We start from the raw sequence: 20781 nt of genomic DNA, 5'->3' as shown, positions 1-20781 counted from the left end.
TAGTATGCAAGTTAACATGTTCTTTGGTTGAAAAAGATTATTTAAAATTTTAAATAATGATTTGCTGGAATATAGAAAATATCTGTCTTTAGAGATTGTCTTCTTTATGGGAATTGATATGATTCTTTTACCATGTTTTGAATGTTTAAAATATACTTAATTTGACATTTTCATTCTGGAGACATCTTTATAGGCCAGTTTCTGCCTGATTTAAATTGCCTATTGCCTCGAAACTGCACACAAATGTCATGTGTTTTTTTCTTCATGTTAAATTTTGAGGGGCTATATCTGACACCAATCTCTATTAAATATTTCCTTGCAGAGGTCTCAGTGGTTGTGACTGAACAAGTGGCCTCTATCAGCTCCCAACTCACTAAAGAGATTACAGAGACCTCCAAGAGCAAAGAAGGTACATCCTTAGTCTGGCATATTGGAAGTCTTTTCTGTTTAGTTTCAGTGTGTATGGAATTTGAGCAATATTTTATGTTCTTTAAAACAGCATTAATGAGTTTTGGCCTAAAACTAGCAAGCTAACTATCTCAAATCAGCCCAGATGGCACAGATTGCTAACATGCTAACTAGCGTCATTTGGCAATATAAATATAGTTTGTGATGTCATGCTGTGAAGGCTGGTTTTACATTTTCGTGGAGTGTTCCAGCCCAACCACTGAACTACATAGAGCATAGCCTGGACGGCTGGTAGGACTGACACGTGTGTTTATCTGTCCTTCACATGACCATATACCATCAAAATGAATTTAAAATTGATGCCAAAAGTAGTTGGCAATTTTTTTTTAGGTTTACACGCATCACTTTGTGTCCTTACAATTAAAGGAAAATAGTATGTAAGTTAACATGTTCTTTGGTTGAAAAGGATTATATCAAATTTAAAATAATGATTTGTTGCAAAATAGAAAATATCTGAATTCTGAGATTGTGTTCTTTATGGGAATTGATATGAGTTTGTGACAAAATATTTATTTTTTGATTGTTTAAAATATACAAAATTTGACATTTTCATTCTGGAAACATCTTTTTGCCAGTTTCTGCCCGATTTAAATTGCCTATAGCCTTGAAACTACACAAGTTTGTTTCAAAACAGGAAGACAAATATTAGTTGGATATTTGTAATACTATTTGAGCAGTGAATTTTAAAATGTCACAATGTGTTTATTTTCTTCTTAATTGTTGGGCTATTAAATATATTTCCTTGCAGAGGTCTCAGTGGTTGTGACTGAACAGGTGGCCTCTATCAGCTCCCAACTCACTAAAGAGATTAAAGAGACCTCCAAGAGCAAAGAAGGTACATCCTTTAGTCTGGCATGTTTGGAGGACTTTTCTGTTTAGTTTCATTTTGTATGAATTTTGAGCTATATTATATGGGCAACAGAGGTACAGGAGGTAGAGAAGTCGTTTAGTAATCAGAAGGTAGCTAGTTTGATTCCTTGTCGAAGTGTCCTTGAGCAAGACACTGAAACCCTAATTGCCTTATTTGTGCAATGCCATCAGTGTAAATGTATACATCCTTGTAAGTCGTTTTGGATAAAAGCATCTGCTAAAGGACTAAATGTAAATGTGCTTTAAAGCAGCATTGTGGAGTTTTGGCCTAAAACTCGCAAGCTAACCATCTTTAATCCTTACCAACACCACTAACAGCCCAGATGGCACTGATCAAAGCTTGCTAACTAGCGTCATTTAGCAATATAGTTCACGTTGACTTGCTGTGAAGGCATTTCTTACATTTTGGTGGGGTGTTCCAACCCGACCTGGGTGTCCTACACATGACCATGTACCATCAATACGAGCTTAAAGAAGATGCTAAAGGTTGTTGACTTTAAAAAGTAACCTCAAAACAATTGTTGCATAGAGTTGCTTTAATGCAGATGAAGCCTGAGTCGCTTAATATATTTAAGTGTGGAAAAGTACAGGTGGGAAATTCCATGTCAAATCAACCAGGGATTCCTGCCTCAAATTTTTGATGATCTTATAATGTTCCATTATTTATACTATTATACATCATATTGACATTCATTTTTGATTGTTTAAAATATACTAAATTTGACAATTTCATTCTTGAAACATCTTTTTGCCAGTTTCTGCCAGATACCGATTCAAGTTTGTTTTACAGTTTTTCACTGTTGCTAAAACACGTTTTTCAAAACAGTAACGTCTTTCTCAAAACTGCACACAGAAAAATTGAAAACCTCACACACAAAATGCTTAACCTGACACTCCCTTTGCAAGATGACTCTTTGCTATCAAATCTCTTAACTGTTCACAAAATGGAACTCGTGTTTTCATTTGGTACACACAGCCATATTTTCAAAACACACACACATACATTCATTTAGTACACACAACTAAGCATTAGCTGCACACTACCAAGCATTTACAGCACACAGAAGTGCAAAATTGAAAACACAATCATCGAAACACACCATAGGAATGACAATGACTCATTGAGCCCTTTCTCCTTTTGTAAAATGTATCAGTGTAGGCCTACATTTTTCATAGTCAAACATTAAACAGCAATACCGTTGTTCTCACAAACCATATTTACAATTTCAGTCTCCTGTTCCACCAGATTGTATTGACATAAAATTGTATACAAAATGCTTATAGTTTTTCTCAATTGCTTACACACATTTTTTGAAAGCATGCCTCGTTCTCAAAACTCTAAACACAAATCCCAAAGCAACTAACTGAAAATGCAAAACCCTTTAGATCTCCTGGAAAATGCTACTTTGCTTTCAAAAAATATTGAAAGTGTGTTTTCTTCCTCCACAGTGTGGTTCTCTTTCAGTCCTGCAAAATACAAATACTGTGAGCACACTACGTATATTATATTGATATGCAGTATTACAGTACACAAGGCAAACAGATTTCGTACTTGTTCTCCATCCTGAAGGTTCTAATGAAAAACCATGAAAACATGGTCTACCACAGCGGCCCAAATCTCATTAGAGATGACCATTCTCCTTCTTCTTTCTCCTGATCCTCCTCCTTCTTCACCTTGTCCTCATTCTCTTCCTCCTCCTTGTCCTCCTCTTCCTTCTCTCTGTCATCCTACTCTTCAACCTCCTACTCCTCCTCCTTCTTGTCCTCCTCTTCCTCCTCCTCTCACTCTTACCCCTCTCCTTCTCTGGTTGTCGATCTTTCCAAAGTTTTCAATAGTTTATCAAACAAAACAGAGGCTCAAGACACTTTTATGGTGCAGTCCTCACTGCAAATTGGTCAAAAGACCTGAAAGTTTAGAGATTTTACTATTTGTGGCTTGCAGGTTGATGCTTTGAGATTTTACTTGAAAATTGTGTGCAACAACAGAACTTTGTGTACACTGTTTTGACAACAACGTGATGTGTAATTGACATCAGTGTGTTCACAAGGAAAATCGGACTCTAATGTAGATAAGGGAATCTTAAGTATTTCCCACCTGGGGCGAGCGATTGATACATGACGTGAAGGTTGTGCAGATTGTGCCGAATTTTCACTTTTTACTTCTTAACAATAGTGAAAAACTGTAAAGCAGGAAGACAAATATTAGTTGGATATTTGTAATAATGTTTGAGCAGTGGATGCTTAACATTTTTGAAAAAAACAAGATCCGTCACAATGTGTTTTTTTCTTCATGTTAAATTTTGAGGGGCTATATCTGACACCAATCTCTATTAAATATTTCCTTGCAGAGGTCTCAGTGGTTGTGACTGAACAAGTGGCCTCTATCAGCTCCCAACTCACTAAAGAGATTAAAGAGACCTCCAAGAGCAAAGAAGGTACATCCTTTAGTCTGTCATGTTTGGAGGTCTTTTCTGTTTTGTTTCATTTTGTATGGATTTTGAGCAATATTATAAGTGTTTTAAAGCAGCATTGTGGAGTTTTGGCCTAAAACTAGAAAGCTAACTATCTAAAATCCTTACAAACACCATCATCAGCACAGATGACACTGATAAAAGCTTGCTAACTGGCCTCATTTTGCAAAATAGTTCACGTTGACTTGCTGTGAAGGCATTTTTTACATTTCCGTGGGGTGTTCCAACCCGACCTAGGTGTCCTTCACATGACCATTGTACCATCAAAAATGAGTTTAAAGAAGATGCTAAAATATATACTCAATTTTACATTTTCATACAGGAGACATCTTTATAAGTCAGTTTCTGCCAGATTTAAATTGCCTTTGGCCTTGAAACTGCAAAGATACCCAGACAAGTTTTTTTTTACAACAGGAAGACAAATATTAGTTGGATATTTGTAATACTTTTTGAATGTTTAAAATGTCCTAATGTGTTTTTTTCTTCTCCTTAATTTTTGGCAAATTAAATATTTCCTTGCAGAGGTCTCAGTGGCTGTGACTGAACAAGTGGCCTCTATCAGCTCCCAATTCATTAAAGAGGTTACAGAGACCTCCAAGAGTATAGCAGGTAGTACTTCAGTCTGGATTTTTTTGTTTAATTTTGTGTGGACTTTGAGCTATATTATGTGTGCTTTAAAACAGCATTGTGGAGTGTTGGCCTACAACTAAAATCTAAAATCCTTGAAAACAGCCCAGATGGCACCGATAGAAGCTTGCTAACATGCTAACTAGCATAATTTGACAATATAGTTTGCGTTGTTATGCTGTGAAGGCTTTTCTTACATTGTCGTGGAGTGTTCCAACCCAACCACCGAACTACATATAGAGCATAGCCTGGACGGATCTGTCCTTCACATGACCATATACCATCAAAATACATTTAAAGATTATGCCAAAAGTAGTAGCCTAAAAAGGTTTAGGTTTACTCACTTTGTGTCCTAACAATTAAAAGAAGACATCATGCAAGTTATCATGTTCTTTGGTTGAAAAAGGTTATTTCAAGTTTATAATAATAATTAGCTGGAATACATCAAATAACTGACTTTATGTTATGAAACCTATCCTGTCAAAATGTTATCAGCGACCAGCTATATTTACCAGGAAATACACAGACATGCCCATGGACGAGTTCATTTCACAGGTTCAGTGTCCTGTAGAAATAACAAGAAATGTTTGCATCGGTTAGAGAATCTTTTTAGAAATTATTTGGTTCTCCTGTCCTTCGCTTTTCAATTATTCACAGGTGGTTTTGCTGTGGCTGCATGGCTTGACTGTTGCATGTCTGTCTGTCTGTCTTAACTAATGAATGAAAACTGACGGGGGTTTTGATTTCTGATTGCATCTGACCTGGTGGCACCCTTATTGCAGATGTCACAGAGGTTTCACAGGCAGAGGCGGGAGAAGGCAGCCAACCCAGCCTGCCTCCCGAGGCCGCCTCTGACGGCGACCTGCATGCTCTCTGGGACGCAGTGGCCAAGAGGCGGCGCATGAGCCGTGAGCCCACTCTAGACTCCATCCCTGAGGAGGACGGGAAAGGAAGGCGCAAAGAGGAGGATGTGACCAAAGACACTAGCATATCTACTACCTCTCTTCAAACTGAGACCATCTCCTCTGAGACAGTCTGTGAACACATCCAGATAACAAGGCAACAGACATCAGCAGAGACCACTACCATGGACATCTCTAATAAAGATGAACCCGAGCTGCTTGAGGCTGCCATCAAAATCCAGGCTGCTTTTAAGGGATACAAGGCGCGTAAGGACATGCGGCCAATCTTCACAGAGGTATTCAAGGAGCAGACCAAAGAGCCTAACAGCACCATCCATTTAGAGTGTATTACTGATGGCAAACCAGATCAGGTTAGATGGTTAAGGGACAATGACCCACTTGTTGATGGCAAGCACCATCACATTGACATTTATAATGATGGCACCTGTTCGCTTGTGGTCACTGCTATCACCACAAAAGACACAGGTGTATATACCTGTGAGGTCACAAACAAGTTCGGGGTGTCCACACACAGTGCCAAGGTGACGGTGGGTTCTCTCCGAGAGTCATCAGGTCGCCGCCCACTGACACTAACCTATGGCTATAGCGCTGATAGTGAGCCAGAGAGCTCCTCAGCAGAAAGTGAGATGGATGAGTCTCTAAGGCAGGCAAGCAAACGTCTGAGGCGGCTCCTGCGCACACGCCTACCTCCAGATGTGGAGGAGGAGTCATTCGTAAGCGCTGATGAGGGTGAGCTGCAGGCACCCAACCCTCACTCTTACCGTGAGGATGACCGCTATATCTACATCCGCTTTGATACCCGGGCAGAAGCAGAGGTGGCATCACAACGTTTCCAGGATATGTTCACAGCACAAGGTGTTCCAGTGGAAACAACTATTCTGGAGGCAAAAGCACCACACAAGGTCGAGCTGCGCATCATGAAGATGGGCTACACTCAAGATGGTTCTCAGACACCCACCCAGGATCGCCAGCTACCTGCGTTCATGACAGGAGCCCCTGGTACGACTATTGATTCTGATTCTGATTCTGATTATTTGAAGTGTAACTACATTGTTGATACCAGGAGCCTCTCTCAATTTGAACAATTCTCACATTATGGTAATGAAAGCATGAATAAAAGCTTGGTATTCTATTGCATATGATGCACTTAATACTGCATGCCCTTATTGATGTGTGCTGGACACCAAAAAGGTTGTATGTTGTCGAGGCCTGTGCACCTGCAAAATTATGTTATATGGTGTCGAGATGTTGGTGTCTCCCTGCATTGTTGCACCCTGCATTATTCATAATCTGCTAATGAATTCCCTGTTTTAAAGCTTTCTGTAAAGCTATATAAAATCAACAACTTGCCATTTTTACACAGTGAAATGGAAATAATGATTGTAATAGAGTTTTGATGAATGTTGTCTGGGGGCAGAGTTGTCTTTAGGACACGTGACTACTCACCACTATTGGAATCATAGAGCAACAGGGAAAAGTCAAAAGTCAAACAGGAAGCTTGCCACAATGAGACCACATTTACACATAGCCGGGGATTTACAGAAACGAATATTTCTGCCTCTCCGTTTTCAAAAATAGCGCCGTACACACAAGATCGTTTTCAAAAAAAGTTTCTGTTTACATGAACCCGCATCAATATGCCCTCAGCTGATTATTATTGAAACGGCCGATCTAGACAGACCGAATGCGTTTCCATTGCATTGCATCATCAGATAAATAGTATAGGGTGAGGGCAACCTTTTTAACTACACTGACCGGCCACCGTATGACAGTAGTCTGACCTTCTATGGAGGGATGCAGTAACTCCCAAAGAGACAGTAGTGATGAGCGTGACATTCGGAAGTTCCTCCTGGAGGACGACTTCTTTCTCTAAGTGTTCCCACCAATACAAACAGGCCAAAAGTGTTTGCATTAATGTATAAATGAGCACTACCTTAACAGCATCCATGATCAGTAAACAAACTAACTGTACACATAGGACGCTCACATGACGTGATGCATTTTGTGTCGCATACTGTGGCATTTGGGACCCTAAAACTCCGTTTGGCCTAGTGCACACCCAAACACAAAAATGGAGTTTTCAGAAATTATCGGAATTTTTAGAAATTATCGTTTTCCGTGATCAAACCTCAGTTTTCTTGTAATGACAATAATGAAAATATAATGAAAATATATGCGGGGTCTGAATCTCTTAGGGATGTTTTTTTACATCTTTATATTCCTGTTTATGATCAAATATAAATATATACTGTATATACAGTATATACAGCTGGCAAGCAAAATAATGCCTACCCATGAAGGAAAACAAGCTCCGGTGACCATAGTAACCCATTCAATTGCATTCAGTGTTGCCAACAGTGTTGTGACTTTTAATATCCTTGATGCTTTTTTTAAAGTTACCTAGAAAAAAGCACTGTGCTATATAAAACCCCCGTTATTGTAACTGAAAAAAAACATCTGAAGGGATTTGCGAGGTGTCTGAGCCAGCTATCTAATGTTAGCATGCTACTTTCCACAAGGTAAACAGTGATGGGTTGGACCAATCACAGCCCTGCGGCTTGCGACGCCTTATCGGATAGTTAAAAAATTTGGGAGACGCACGCAAGAGATGCTCGGAAGGGCTTCTTAACGAAGCAAGGGGCTCTTGCGTGTCTTGCGTCTTTGCGTGTCTGCGTAAAAGGCCAACCATAATTTAAGCTTTAGCTATCCTCTAAACAGCATGTGCCGCTTTCATGAGATTTTCCCCTCATGATAAAACACACCCCCGTTGTATGACCTGTTGCAGACTGTATCCCATTCTTGGTCCTTGCGCTGTGTTGTGTTTTGGTGGAAATCGACTGACACTATTACCAGTCTTGGATCTCTCTGCTTTTATTGCTTTTTAGCATTGAAAACAAGACTTCATTGCTGGATAGTAGCAAAAGAGTAATACACATCAAGTGTCAATGGTGTTGTTGGCCAGTTGCTTCCAATAACAAAGTGCTGTTTGTTTTCATAGTAGGCTGATGCTAACTTTAACTTCAAAGTGTTAAAATACAACAGTAACAGTATTGCTGTATTTCAAACAATTTTTTAAAGCTTCTGAGTACTAGATACTGGAATATATGTACACTATGTTACTGCTAGTGACTGTAAATAACCTACTGGAGTTTTGACATGTTTAATAGTGTACTTTTGACCTTTGCCTATTATAGCGGCTCCAGTTTTCCTGACTGAGCTCCATAGTCAGGATGTGCCAGATGGTTACCCTGTGAGTTTCGACTGTGTGGTGATTGGTAAACCACCTCCCACGGTTCGCTGGTTCAAGGATGGGAAGACACTGGAGGAGAATGATCACTATATGATAAATGAAGACCAAGAAGGTTGCCACCAGCTCATCATCACTGCAGTGTTGCCTTCTGACATGGGTGTATACCGCTGCATGGCAGAAAACGACAGTGGCATGGCCTCTACAAAGGGGGAACTTAGGGTGGAAAGTAAGTTTGCGTATCCGTGCTGGTGTTTCCTATTTTTATAAGAAACAGCATTTTATGCTAAAAACATCTCAACACAGCATCTACTGTATAAAATCATGCATGGCCAATGCTGACTTACAGACAAGCGTTTGGTACATGTATACGTCATGATCTCAGCAGATAGATTTAAGGCAGAAGAGAGTCACAAACGTATGACCACTTCTGTGTTTGCTGTTTGCAAGGGGGGGGGGGGGGGGGATTATCCCACTTTATGCAGACCAGAAAAAAAAAACTTGCCCCGTTGAAGTCAGTGGTAGACCCATGGGATAAAACATTCGTTCTTTTGGAGCCAAGTGCTTGTGATCATTTTAGGCCAAGGGAACAATAGGCCTCCACAAAACAGCAAGGAAGTGTGGCTATCCTGTAAGTTGCAAGTGTAGTTGTAGTGTGATAGCTAGTGGTTAGTCTGTCAGCTAGTTAAAAAGTTCATCAAGTTTCCTGCAACAACTGAAGTCAAACTCATTTAGTTCTTAGCAGCTAGCTTGTTAGCTCATGTTAGCACATATTAGTCTTGTTGGCCATAGTTTTCTGTAGCTTCCTAAGCGTCAAAATGTTATTTATGAAAGAATGTGACATAGGCTATAACCTTATCGGTGTCATCAACCTTGAAAACCTAACTCAGCAAGCTGGTAATAAATTACACTGTCCAACAAATATTATGCACAATATGTCGCCATGTCGCCAACAACATTTTATAAGATTACTCATTATTAAACTCTTCATTCAAACGCTTGGAAGACAATGTACGTACATAGGCTGATAATGTGAGCAGTATTTAAGCAAAACAAAAATGGGTCATTCTTTTTTTGTTATTCTTTTGGTTATGTTAGCTTTCATTTCAAATGTCATCATAAATACAACTATGCAAGTAATATTTATGTAAAAATCTTGTAGTGTTACTCTACCTTGTATGTCGACATGCTTCTTTGGCTTCTGCTGTTGTCTTTGCCAGTCCCATATCTTTCAGCTTGTCAACAAATACACGTGGACCATCGTTCATTAGTCTCAAACCACCGCCAGTTGTGTTAAAGTGAACTACTCTGCAACTTTAGGGGGAGCTCAGTAGCAGAAAATATAAATTCTCACATAATGTGGTTTTAAAGTTACAAATAGCCTACTGTAGTTACTAGTCAGCCATGTAGCTAATGTTAGCCATTTACAATTGTTTGATACTATACATGATAAAGTAAAACAAAAGAGCACACTTTATTGTTCCAGAACCCTATTATTTTTTCATATTGATCCCTTCTCTTTGTCTTCAGTGTCTTGTAGCTCTGACTATGACACAGCAGCTGACGCCACAGAAACCTCCTCGTATGTCAGTGCCAAGGGTTATGTTTCAGTGTAAGTTGTTCTTTTTCATTACACTCAATAATAATCATAGCAATTGCAAAACCTAGGTGAACCAAACCACCCAGTTTCCTTCATAGTTATTTTGGTTACACTTTATTTGAAGTTTATTCAGTTAGTTCTTATATGTTTATCACTGTTGTCATTAAGGGTCACTTGGTCAAAGACATCGACCATTTATGTTTTCTTGGTTAGTGTCAAGTTGTCATAACAAAGACATCCCAAATATTGTCAACTTTGCATTAAAATGGACTAATTAACAGGATTAACAACAGCCAAACAACAACAAACAACAGTCATAAACATTTTTAAAGACACCGTCGTGTTTATGATCGGTGTCATGTCATCGTTATGACGGTGTTATTTTTCTTCCTAGGGAGACTGAGGCGTTTGAGTCAGTGGCTGAGGACGAGCAGCTTCCCCAGGTTCTGGATGAGTTACATGATGTCCATGTCAGCCCTGCTGCCCCCATGGCCAAAATGCAGGTCAAGGTCAAAGGTGCGTCTTAAATGAAGATCTGAAGGTTATGTGTCGTTTTCGTTGGTGTTCTGTAGCTCAGTACTTATCTTAGTATTAGTTATTGTTATGACAATGGATGGATTAAACACATCATTAACAGTTTCTTTCAGTGCTGTTTTTGAACATACAGTTCTTCTTCACTGAATGAAAGATAAAGCCATCCTTTTAGTATTCAGGGATACTTTTGGTGAACTTTATTTGGGGTTCATTTTACAGGGTTCCCTAGGCCGAGACTTTACTGGTTTAAAGATGGATGTCCACTGCGGCCCTCTGACAGAATTCTTCTGTCAGCTAAAAGAGATTTGCACAGCCTGGAGGTCCTTCAGGTGGTACGTGAAGACACAGGAGAATACTCTGTATACATCAGCAACTCAGCAGGCTCCGCCTACTCCTCTGCCCGGATGATTGTTTTGGGTAAAGTGCCGTAGATTTTCCTGTCAAATACATGGATGCATATTGTGCCTATATTTAACGGTGACACATATACGTAATTTATTAAGTTAAATATCTATCTATCTACCTATCTATCTATCTATCTCTATCTTTCTTTCTTTCTTTCTTTCTGCTCATCAGGACCTGGAGAATGTATACCAGAGGATAAAAGAGCCAAAGGTAGGGAAATAACTTAGTCAAACACCTGCATTTGTTGTCTGTCATTTTGTTGCTAGCTAACAAGGTTGTTATTGTATGACAGTATTAATATGCTATTTAAAACATAGATTGTTCAACCTCAATTAACAGATTTCAGGCTTACTTTCCACACATGGTTGATGGGTGTCAATGTAATTTTGACTGAACTATGTCTTAGTTAATCACAAAGAATGTGCACTTCTCCTTTCACAGATTCAAAAGAGCCGCTACAGCCCCCACGGTTCCTGGAGAGGTTCAATAACAAGAGTGTGAGGCAGGGTGCAAGCATCACTCTGTCCGTCAAAGTAGAAGGTACTGCTGAATCATCATTTGATGTTGAACATAAGGGGCCCTATCTTGCACCCAGCGCAATTGACATTGTCACCGATGCATGTATCATTCCTATCTTGCACCCGGCGCACAGCGCGATTTTCCCTCCAGAGGCGCGCTTCGAAATTAACTTGCGTCGACATGGGCGGGGGCGGAACAGAGAAGGTGTTTCTCTGGCGCAAGTGGTATTTTGCAGTTTCCATTGACCACAAAAAAGCTGGTCTAATGTCAGAGGCGCAATGTCTAAAGTCTGTAACGGGTATTCAGAACGATATTTTAAGGGCGCATGTGCTTGCCCGCACAGTATAGGACCTATAGGCTACACTTTACTTTTGTCGTCTTCACGAGAGATATACACCAATTTTTTGGCAAGCCATATATAATTACAAGGAAAATAAAGTATTTACCACATGAGGAAATCATTGTGATATCCGTATCCAAGACATTTTAAAACTAGGCATACATCTAGCGCAGTGGCGGCTCCTGAAAAAATTCTCAGGGGGGGCAATTTTTTTTGATAATGATTAAGGCGACCTATTCAGTAGGCATCCTACATTATTAAGTTATCCGATTTACTCATACAGCAAAACCTTTTTGTCCACTATTGGCAGCAACCAACAGTAATATCTCCCCTCTTTCTACATAGCTAGAGTAGCAAGATACAAGTGGAACGCTATGGAAGAAAGTTACATTCAGGAGCCTTCATAAGCAAACATGATGTGGCTCCACATTAAATTATTCCATTTTTTCATTATCCACACGTCTCAAATGTTGTATGATGTAACCTAGCTGAACAGGACACATGATATGTCCACTAACAACAACATAAAGAAGGGGGCAACATACGTCAAAACCAACGATATTTATTGACTGATCTTGAAAGTATTGGCTTACAAAAGCAAAATAAGTCATCACATAAAAAATTATTTAAAGTTAGTTCACACTGTGAAACCTATGAAAAGCGACAGTGGTATAGATACAGACCGCGTTAGCCACTTCACGACCGCGATTTTCTTTTGTTCCAATTTCCCTCCCTTTGTAGAAAACTGTTGAATGGATACTTTTGGTCTAGGAAGTCCTAATTGTTTTTTTGGTCAATTTATCTTCAATATTACGCTGACTAAAAAGAAGTTTCTGTCAAAGAGCGGATGGAGTTGTTGTGCTGAACAGGTGCCATCTTGACATGCCTTTGTCAAAGCTGTGTGACGTCCTCATTGTCTTTTACCATAGGCTTTTGCGTCGCTTACTTATGACTAGACTTGGAGGGGCTCGCCCATAGACATGTATACGCATAGACATCCTATTACGTAGACGCAGCATCGAACGTAACTGCCGACAGGCGAGACGAGACACAGGGCCGCCATCTTGGAATGGTGATACGTTCCATTCAGTGTACCTGGTGTAATACGTTTGACAGATGCAACGAACTAAATACCACTGACATTCACGCGTTTTTTTTGTCAACCGTGTTGCTATAATATAGGCTAGGACACATTATGTTGAATCGGCCCGATGGCGGATCCCCGAATCTACTTTTCCCCGCTTATAGATGCGGCATAGGCTAGGTGCACAAAATAGGCTACTCAGTGTGGGCAGTTTGTTTTCTGTTTAGCCAGGGGTGTTTGAACCTGCCACTATTCTGAATGTAATTAGTGTCTACACATCCTTCTTTATCGTAACGCTGATTCACTAGGTGCAACACCCAACCAGGTCCGTAGACGCTAATTACATTCAGAAATAGCGGCAGGTTCAAATACACCTAGCTAAACAGGGAACAAACAGCACACTGAGCATTTTCGTGCACCAAGCCTATTGGGAGGACAATATGAAATACGTACAACCAAGCAGTTTCATACAAAACTTTTACTGCAACAGCAACAGTAGCCTACATGTCAGTCATTACAGATGAATTTAACTAAATACTGTACATTATAAAATTAACAACTTCTTATTTCATTTTAATATGGGCTTCAAGGGTTTCAAATCTGAACTCTTCAAATACAATGGTCAGTATAATCTGTTTGTTAAAAAAAAAGTCAGTATCATCATTGCTATTTCTGAAATGGCATACTGCTGGGAAGTGTCGTTTGGAATCAAGAGAATGTGTGCTGGTCAAGTTGCATCTATACAGTATGTATGGCAGTGTGCAATTTCAGAAATAGCAATTGTGGTGGTGCATGAGAGATGTACAACAGTGCATGACAATCATGAAATAAAACATTTCAATATTTTTATATTTGTCTGTCAAGAGGCAGTAACTACAGAGTTCAGATGCAAAACACTCTCAGTCCATTTGCAGCGACTTTAACGAAATACTATACATTTATATAATTTATATAATTAACAACCTCATTTTTGATTTTTTTTTGGGGGGAATATGGAATTCAAGGGTTTCACATCTGAACTCTTCAAAATACAATGGTCAGTATAATCTGTTTGCTAAAGAAAACAAAACATAAAGGTCAGTAACGATTTCCCCCCCGACCTCCATCCCGATCAGAGGCCAGTTAGAGCCAGCGGGTGATCAATCGCTCAATGTCCTTGTCCGTAGCGTCTTTAGTTGGTGTGTGTGTGTTTTATTGTTGAAGGGCTTGTGGCAGTGACTGAAGCGGTGAACTCTGACGATTTCTCATCCGACTCCGACCTCCATCCCGATCAGAGGCCAGTTGGAGCCAGCGGGTGATCAATCGCTCAATGTCCTTGTCCGTAGCGTCTTTAGTCATAACATTTCTTCTTGCAGCATCTGAGCACAAACAAACAAGAAGCAAAAGAGAGTGCTACATGACAATTCATGCTGATGAATTATGCACCCCAATGTCTGCAATAATTAAGTAACTTAGTAGCTATAGCTTACCTATTACCACACACTTCAATGTCGTGCTTTTGAAGGCTGTTTTTTCATTTGCACCACTCCAGTTCACTGCCTTTGCAAAATGTTGTTGTCATCGTTCGCGTCATAATACACCACACAGTCTCCTTCACAGTAAGGCCTCCTACAATTCCAAGGTGTGTGGTCTAAAAGAAAAGCATGTATCTCACTACTCATTACTGACTGAATGATTAGTTTGTGATAATTCAACAATTAGATCTGGGCACACTATTAAGAAAGTCATATTTTGCTCACCAATTTCTTTCTTTCCTGTGGGTTTATTAAAAGCTCCTCCAGGCTAGACAGGTCTTCCTGGGTGGAAAGTGGAAGTTTAAAATTTGCCATAGTAGGCAGTGCATCAGTGTGTTGGTGAGTGCTTGAGAGTCTTTGTAGCTGAACCAGAATGAGCGTCTGCTGTTCCTTCAGGGAGTTCAACTGGATCAATATCTCCCTGAGAATAGCTGCAAAAAGAAAAGATAAAGACATTGGTAGAAGCAACATTCATACATACATTACTGTTAACAGTCCACCATTATAGAATACTGTCGTGTAGGCATCGCCTCCCCAGAAACATGAGTGTTTTGCACATTCTGTTCTCATGGAGTGTTCTAAAAAAAAACATAAGAGAAAATAGATATCACCACATTCTCACTCTAAAACTGATAACAAGTTTAACCCTTTCCCACCTGTGATTAATCCCAAATAACTACATCATTTCCAGGCAATGGCCAGGCTAACTGTCGGTTTGCTGTTTTTGAAAATCTTACACGGTCTACGGTTGAGATCAGAAGCACTGGATTCCTTCCAACTTGTGAATAGCTCCTAATTTGGCAAGTAGGAAAACGACTTGAACCTGCGGGGAGAATGGTAACAGTGTCTGTGGTGTTCATGGCATGAGTTGCAGAAGACTGATCAGCTGCTGTGAAGGTCATATCATCAGAAAAAAAATCTGCTGCTGTGATGTTCATTGCATGGAATGGAGAAAACTGATCAGCTGTGATGTTTGTAGCAGTTCTTGAGGACCAACGTGCCATGATGTCTGTTGCAGAGGAGGGAGATAACAGATTTCCTCCGGCTAGAGCTATGTTGACATTTTAACATTACTTTCATTCATTTAATTCAGACACCATTGTAAAGATGTATGGAAATAATTGTGCAAAAATGATTGCAGTCCAATGGGCCAAGAATGGGTCTCTTTAAAGCAGCAGTCATTTTTCGCAGGGTAAGCACAGGTGTTATTAATGACTTCCAATAATATTCTGATTCAGTTTAACAGAATCAGGTCCTTATTGGATGTCATCAATGACACTTGTGCTTCTTGGAAAAAACGGCTGCTGTGAAATAGGCCCATAACTAAAGATTTTAAAATGTTACAGGAACACTGTCATCTTCTGCTTGTTTGCAGATCAGACTGTACAGTTGCCACAGGCAACTTGGCCAGGGCATGTTCATATGATTCTGTTAGCATAAATACAAGACGATACAGATTAGGTTAAGATGGGCGGATAAATGCTTGCTATTTCAGTAAGAAAACATTAATAACTAACAGGGTAAAATCATTACTATACCATGAGAATAAAGCACTCGTATTTTGTACACAGCCCACAAAGAGGTAGGTTCATCTTGTCTTTGCGCAGCCTTGCGGGACAGCTATTGTTTTGCATGGAGGCCAGAAACTTGTTCCCATTGAGCCATTTTGATGGCACAACTTCGACTTCGTTCCTCTTGACAAATTCGACAACGTGATACATTCTAGAAGAAAATAAAATTATGCAGCTTAGGCTAGTCTTTTCAATGTAATCACAAGCAGATGAAACAACGATCGCCTCACTATGAGTCTGTGTAATGCTCGAGCTCGACCTCGACATTCACAGGCAGCTCAAAGTAAATGCATGAGATGCAGTCAATGAGCACGAGTGAAAAACTGAAAGAGAACATAACCTGGCTGCATTGGAGCATAGTTGCTACTGTGAACAACGTCAAACCGAGCCTACGTGTCTGACAATGCCTTGATCAAATTAGAATTTGCATAACACCAGCCAGAGCGTGCAAAAAAGAAAAAATCAAATCGGCATGTCCATGAAAAGTTAATAAAATATGATATGAAACAACTAACGCTGCTAATCGTTTCAAACTGCAGCAACACAACTCTCGCTAGCTAGTGTTCTTTAAGCAACATAGCTGTTAGCCCTCATTTAGCCTGACGTTACTCGAGGGCAATTTACGCTCAGAAAACAAAATGCTGTAAATGTAACTTGCAATTATTCACCTGACAGTTAAATGTACTCCTACATCTGTGCAGAAAAGTGGCGGTCTCTAGTCAACTGGGCTATGCTACATGCTAGCTAGTTTGCAAAGTTGGCTTTAGAATCTCTGGTTGAGGCGAGGCCCTAGGTAAGATAAGAGGCGGCATGGCTAGCCGGCAGTTGCCATCAGTACATTATGCTTGGACACCCCATTTATTTGTTATAAAAGCTAGACGCTGTTAAGTCCTTTATATGATATGTAGAAACAAGTCAACATCCACTATCTGAATCAACTTCAGTTTAAGTTAGGCTACAGCGCAACAAACTTGGGCTAAGCTGTTCGTTTTCCCAACTTGCAGTAGATCAAAAATAACGTTCGACTGCGTAGGGATAATAACCTGATTGCAACGTTTAATGTCCTTGGCCAACAATAGTTCAAGTTCAAGTTTTTTTTACATAGCACATTTCATATGTTATACATAGAATAGACTAAAACTAGATAGCAGCATAATGAAACATGTCTTACCTTTGGGAGAGCTTGCATCTAATGGCGGCAATCCACCCATGCCGCGAAATGCCGTTAGAGGAAATGTAACTACTTGATTAAAACAACGATCTCCACATGAGTAAAATGTACTAATTTTCTGTATCGTGAAATTCAATTAAATACTACTGAGTGATTCAAAGCTAATTTTATTCACGCAAAACTGAGTAAAATGCAATTAATAAATTATTATATTGTTTTATGTCACATTCAAAGCGTGAGGCTTGGCAGCTTTGGATACAGTTACAGTAGACACTCACCACTCCAAGATGGCCGCCGTATTTCTCGCGTCCTGGCAACATAGACATGTATAGATAGACACCGCCTCCACTGCTTCAGCCCGTTGCCTCGGCGAAACGCGTCGCCGCCATTTTGGGAAAGGAGCTCTCTGCCGTCAGAGGTCTGTCAGACGTGTCAAACAAGCGCAAGTTGCCAGGAGCTGCGGTTTTTCTGGATAAAAATCACGATAACCTTTTACATTTCGCAACCAATTTCATGGAGTATTCAAAGGTTTATGCTCTACGTGAAGTGTGTGAAAAAGATTTGCCTCTACGTTACTTTGAATCTCGCTAGTCAAATCGCCAGTCATACATGTGCATGGGTCTATGATAAACGCTCACTTTTCTTTCAAAACTCGTGCATTTTGAAAATACTGAGAAGATCTATAAACTATCGAAATAGTGCTTCTTTAGTTACTAGTATTGACCATCATTAAGAGAAAGAGCATACATCAAATAGTGAGAAACTGGCAGTCAGTGTGTTTTTCATAGTTTAATTCCTTTTCAAGTATGTGCATTAAGAAACCTTGAACAGTGCAATTGGCAATACACAGTTATTTCACAATTATATATTGTGTCAATTGCACTGCATAGATCTGAAAATGTTAAGAGCATGATTGTATATTATGTCAAATTGTACAAATGTACATACATATATATATTATAATATGAATATATACTTATACTTAAAATATATTATATTGTATCACATATTATATATATCATATGTTATTCCATTGCACATTATACTGAGTCATTATATTATATTGTATTATATATATGCTATGTTATTTATATTACAGTTCAACTATTGAGATGTGTAGGCTATGTATATATTGAGATGTGTATATTTTTACTGCTATAGAAATATATAGATTTTTTTTGTAGCCTAATGTTGATTTGTGAAATAACTGTGTATTGCCAATTGCACTGTTCAAGGTTTCTTAATGCACATACTTGAAAAGGAACTATTAAACTATGAAAAACACACTGACTGCCAGTTTCTCACTATTTGATGTATGCTCTTTCTCTTAATGATGGTCAATACGTAGTAACTAAAGAAGCACTATTTCGATAGTTTATAAATCTTCTCAGTATTTTCAAAATGCACGAGCGTTTATTATAGACCCATGCACATGTATGACTGGCGATTAAACTAGCGAGATTCAAAGTAACGTAGAGGCAAATCTTTTTCACACACTTCACGTAGAGCATAAACCCTTGAATACTCCATGAAATTGGTTGCGAAATGTAAAAGGTTATCGTGATTTTTATCCAGATAAACCGCAGCTCCTGGCAACTTGCGCTAGTTTGACACGTCCAACAGACCTCTGACGGCAGAGAGCTCCTTTCCCAAAATGGCGGCGACGCGTTTCACCGAGAAGCAGTGGAGGCGGTGTCTACCTATACATGTCTATGCCTGGCAACCAATGCTGCGTCTACGTAATAGGATGTCTATGTGTATACGTATGTATGGGCTCGCCCTCCCGGAAGCCATAGAGAATGCATTGAGAGTGTCGCTGCCAAATGTGAGGACCCGCCTGATGTGAGTCCGCATGCGCAAACTTTGCGACAGAGAGCTCTGTTTTGTGAAAAAAACGCATTTAACATGGGAGTCAATGGGAGAGGTCTGGGAAGATTTTCATTTCGTCCAAGATCGCCCTGAAGGGGCGGGGCCATTTGAATCACGACTCTAGGCTGACTGAATGACTGTTACCTGATTCGACAAAGACATACAGAGGCATATCAGACGGTCTAGTGGTACAATCCGACAGGAAAACAAATATGAAATTTACATTTACATGTAGTCGTGCAATTGAATTTATACATCAGGAATTATCTTCTTTTTTTTTTTTTTCTTTCTTCCTTTTACCATAGGCAGTGCGTCAACCCAATCGTCCTTATGGACGAGCCGCCACTGAATTCTAGCGTACACATTGACCCAAATGATTCAGGTTAATTGAAGCTGCGTGACATTTGATTTATTGTATGGCTTTGTTGCATTTATTTAATGCCAGTATTATTATAAATCTTGTAAACTCATCTCTGTGTATGTGGACTTTATTTATGTACTTTGGGTTTGGTCAGATGGTGCACTGGCTTGGGTGCCGATTTCCATGCCCCCAAATCCCTGCACGCTCTCAGGCGTGAGGGTAGACGTGGCGATGTCCTCTGCTGCCGTCAGATCCTGGGTCGAGGCAGATCCACCTCCCGTGAGGCCACGTGTGTTACCTTCCAGCTTGGATGTCCCACGTCTCCGGACGTCATTATAGCATTTTCGGCACCGTTTTCGGGTGCCCCGTAGCAGAAACAATCACGGCAATATCTTCCCATGCTTGCTTTTGGAGGGTTTCTCGCATCCCCATATATATCTATCTCCCGGCTTTTTACAAAGCCATACAATAAATCAAATATCACGCAGCTTCAATTAACCTGAATCATTTGGGTCAATGTGTACGCTAGATGTATGCCTATTTTTTAAAAAATATCTTGGATATGGATATCACAATGATTTCCTCATGTGGTAAATACTTCATTTTCCTTGTAATTATATATAGCTTGCCAAAAAAATTGGTGTAAATCTCACCTCGGTCTCCTCGGCTGTGAACTTTTCCGGTCTTCCACCAGGTTATTCCGCCATCAAAATAACAAGCCGCTATGGACTATGCGCTCCTCGCTCTTAAAGGGAATGTGAGATGACGCTCGGATTGGTTTATTGCATATTACGCCCAAACCACACCTATGGCTGAGTAACCTCCTTTGGACCAACCCTTTTGACACTTGCGCTGGACGCAAGTGTGTTTTTTCCGCCGTTAAAATAGCAACTGCGCCATAGAGCCGCCCACACAGCTACTTGCGTTTGGCGCCGTCCTACTTGCGTTTCTGATCGGCAAGATAGGGCCCAAGCAGTCTTTTGTCTTTACTGTTGCACTAAGTGGTGGAATAGTGTTAAGGCAAATATTTCAGGCAGCTTCAGTTTGTCTTTCTAGTGTAATGGAACTCACTCGGATGTTAGAGTATTTATTTTCACATTTCACTCTGCACACATTATTTATTTATATCTTATATTTTTGAGACTCCTGCTGAACTCCGACTATAAATTGACCCTAGTGAACATACCATGGACATACAATCACATTT

At 39.8% G+C, this 20781-nt stretch overlaps 1 protein-coding gene and 1 long non-coding RNA gene across 13 annotated transcripts in view; one reads left to right on the top strand and one right to left on the bottom strand.

Moving 5' to 3' along the window:
- The window catches only part of obscnb (obscurin, cytoskeletal calmodulin and titin-interacting RhoGEF b), a 153045-nt gene that overhangs the window by 108630 nt on the left and 23634 nt on the right, over positions 1-20781 (top strand). For 10 of the 12 annotated variants that reach the window (XM_080837358.1, XM_080837362.1, XM_080837359.1 and 7 more), the window contains 11 exons: positions 323-409; positions 1217-1303; positions 3687-3773; positions 4332-4418; positions 5219-6358; positions 8554-8835; positions 10137-10218; positions 10601-10722; positions 10960-11157; positions 11317-11355; positions 11587-11685. In XM_080837358.1, coding sequence (XP_080693484.1) covers positions 323-409; positions 1217-1303; positions 3687-3773; positions 4332-4418; positions 5219-6358; positions 8554-8835; positions 10137-10218; positions 10601-10722; positions 10960-11157; positions 11317-11355; positions 11587-11685 — 2310 coding nt within the window. The remainder of the gene's footprint in view (positions 1-322; positions 410-1216; positions 1304-3686; positions 3774-4331; positions 4419-5218; positions 6359-8553; positions 8836-10136; positions 10219-10600; positions 10723-10959; positions 11158-11316; positions 11356-11586; positions 11686-20781) is intronic. The other 2 variants (XM_080837360.1, XM_080837357.1) reach the window with 2 other exon arrangements.
- Positions 14934-16208, bottom strand: LOC308364282. The gene is made up of 3 exons (XR_013968626.1): positions 16141-16208; positions 15340-15425; positions 14934-15033 (listed from the first exon to the last, which is right to left on the bottom strand). It is a non-coding gene; the product is annotated as an uncharacterized lncRNA (long non-coding RNA).

This window comes from Sprattus sprattus (assembly GCF_963457725.1).
Source record: "Sprattus sprattus genome assembly, chromosome: 4".
In the NCBI taxonomy this organism is placed as follows: Eukaryota; Metazoa; Chordata; class Actinopteri; order Clupeiformes; family Clupeidae; genus Sprattus; species Sprattus sprattus.
This window is presented reverse-complemented; position numbering and strand designations above follow the sequence as displayed.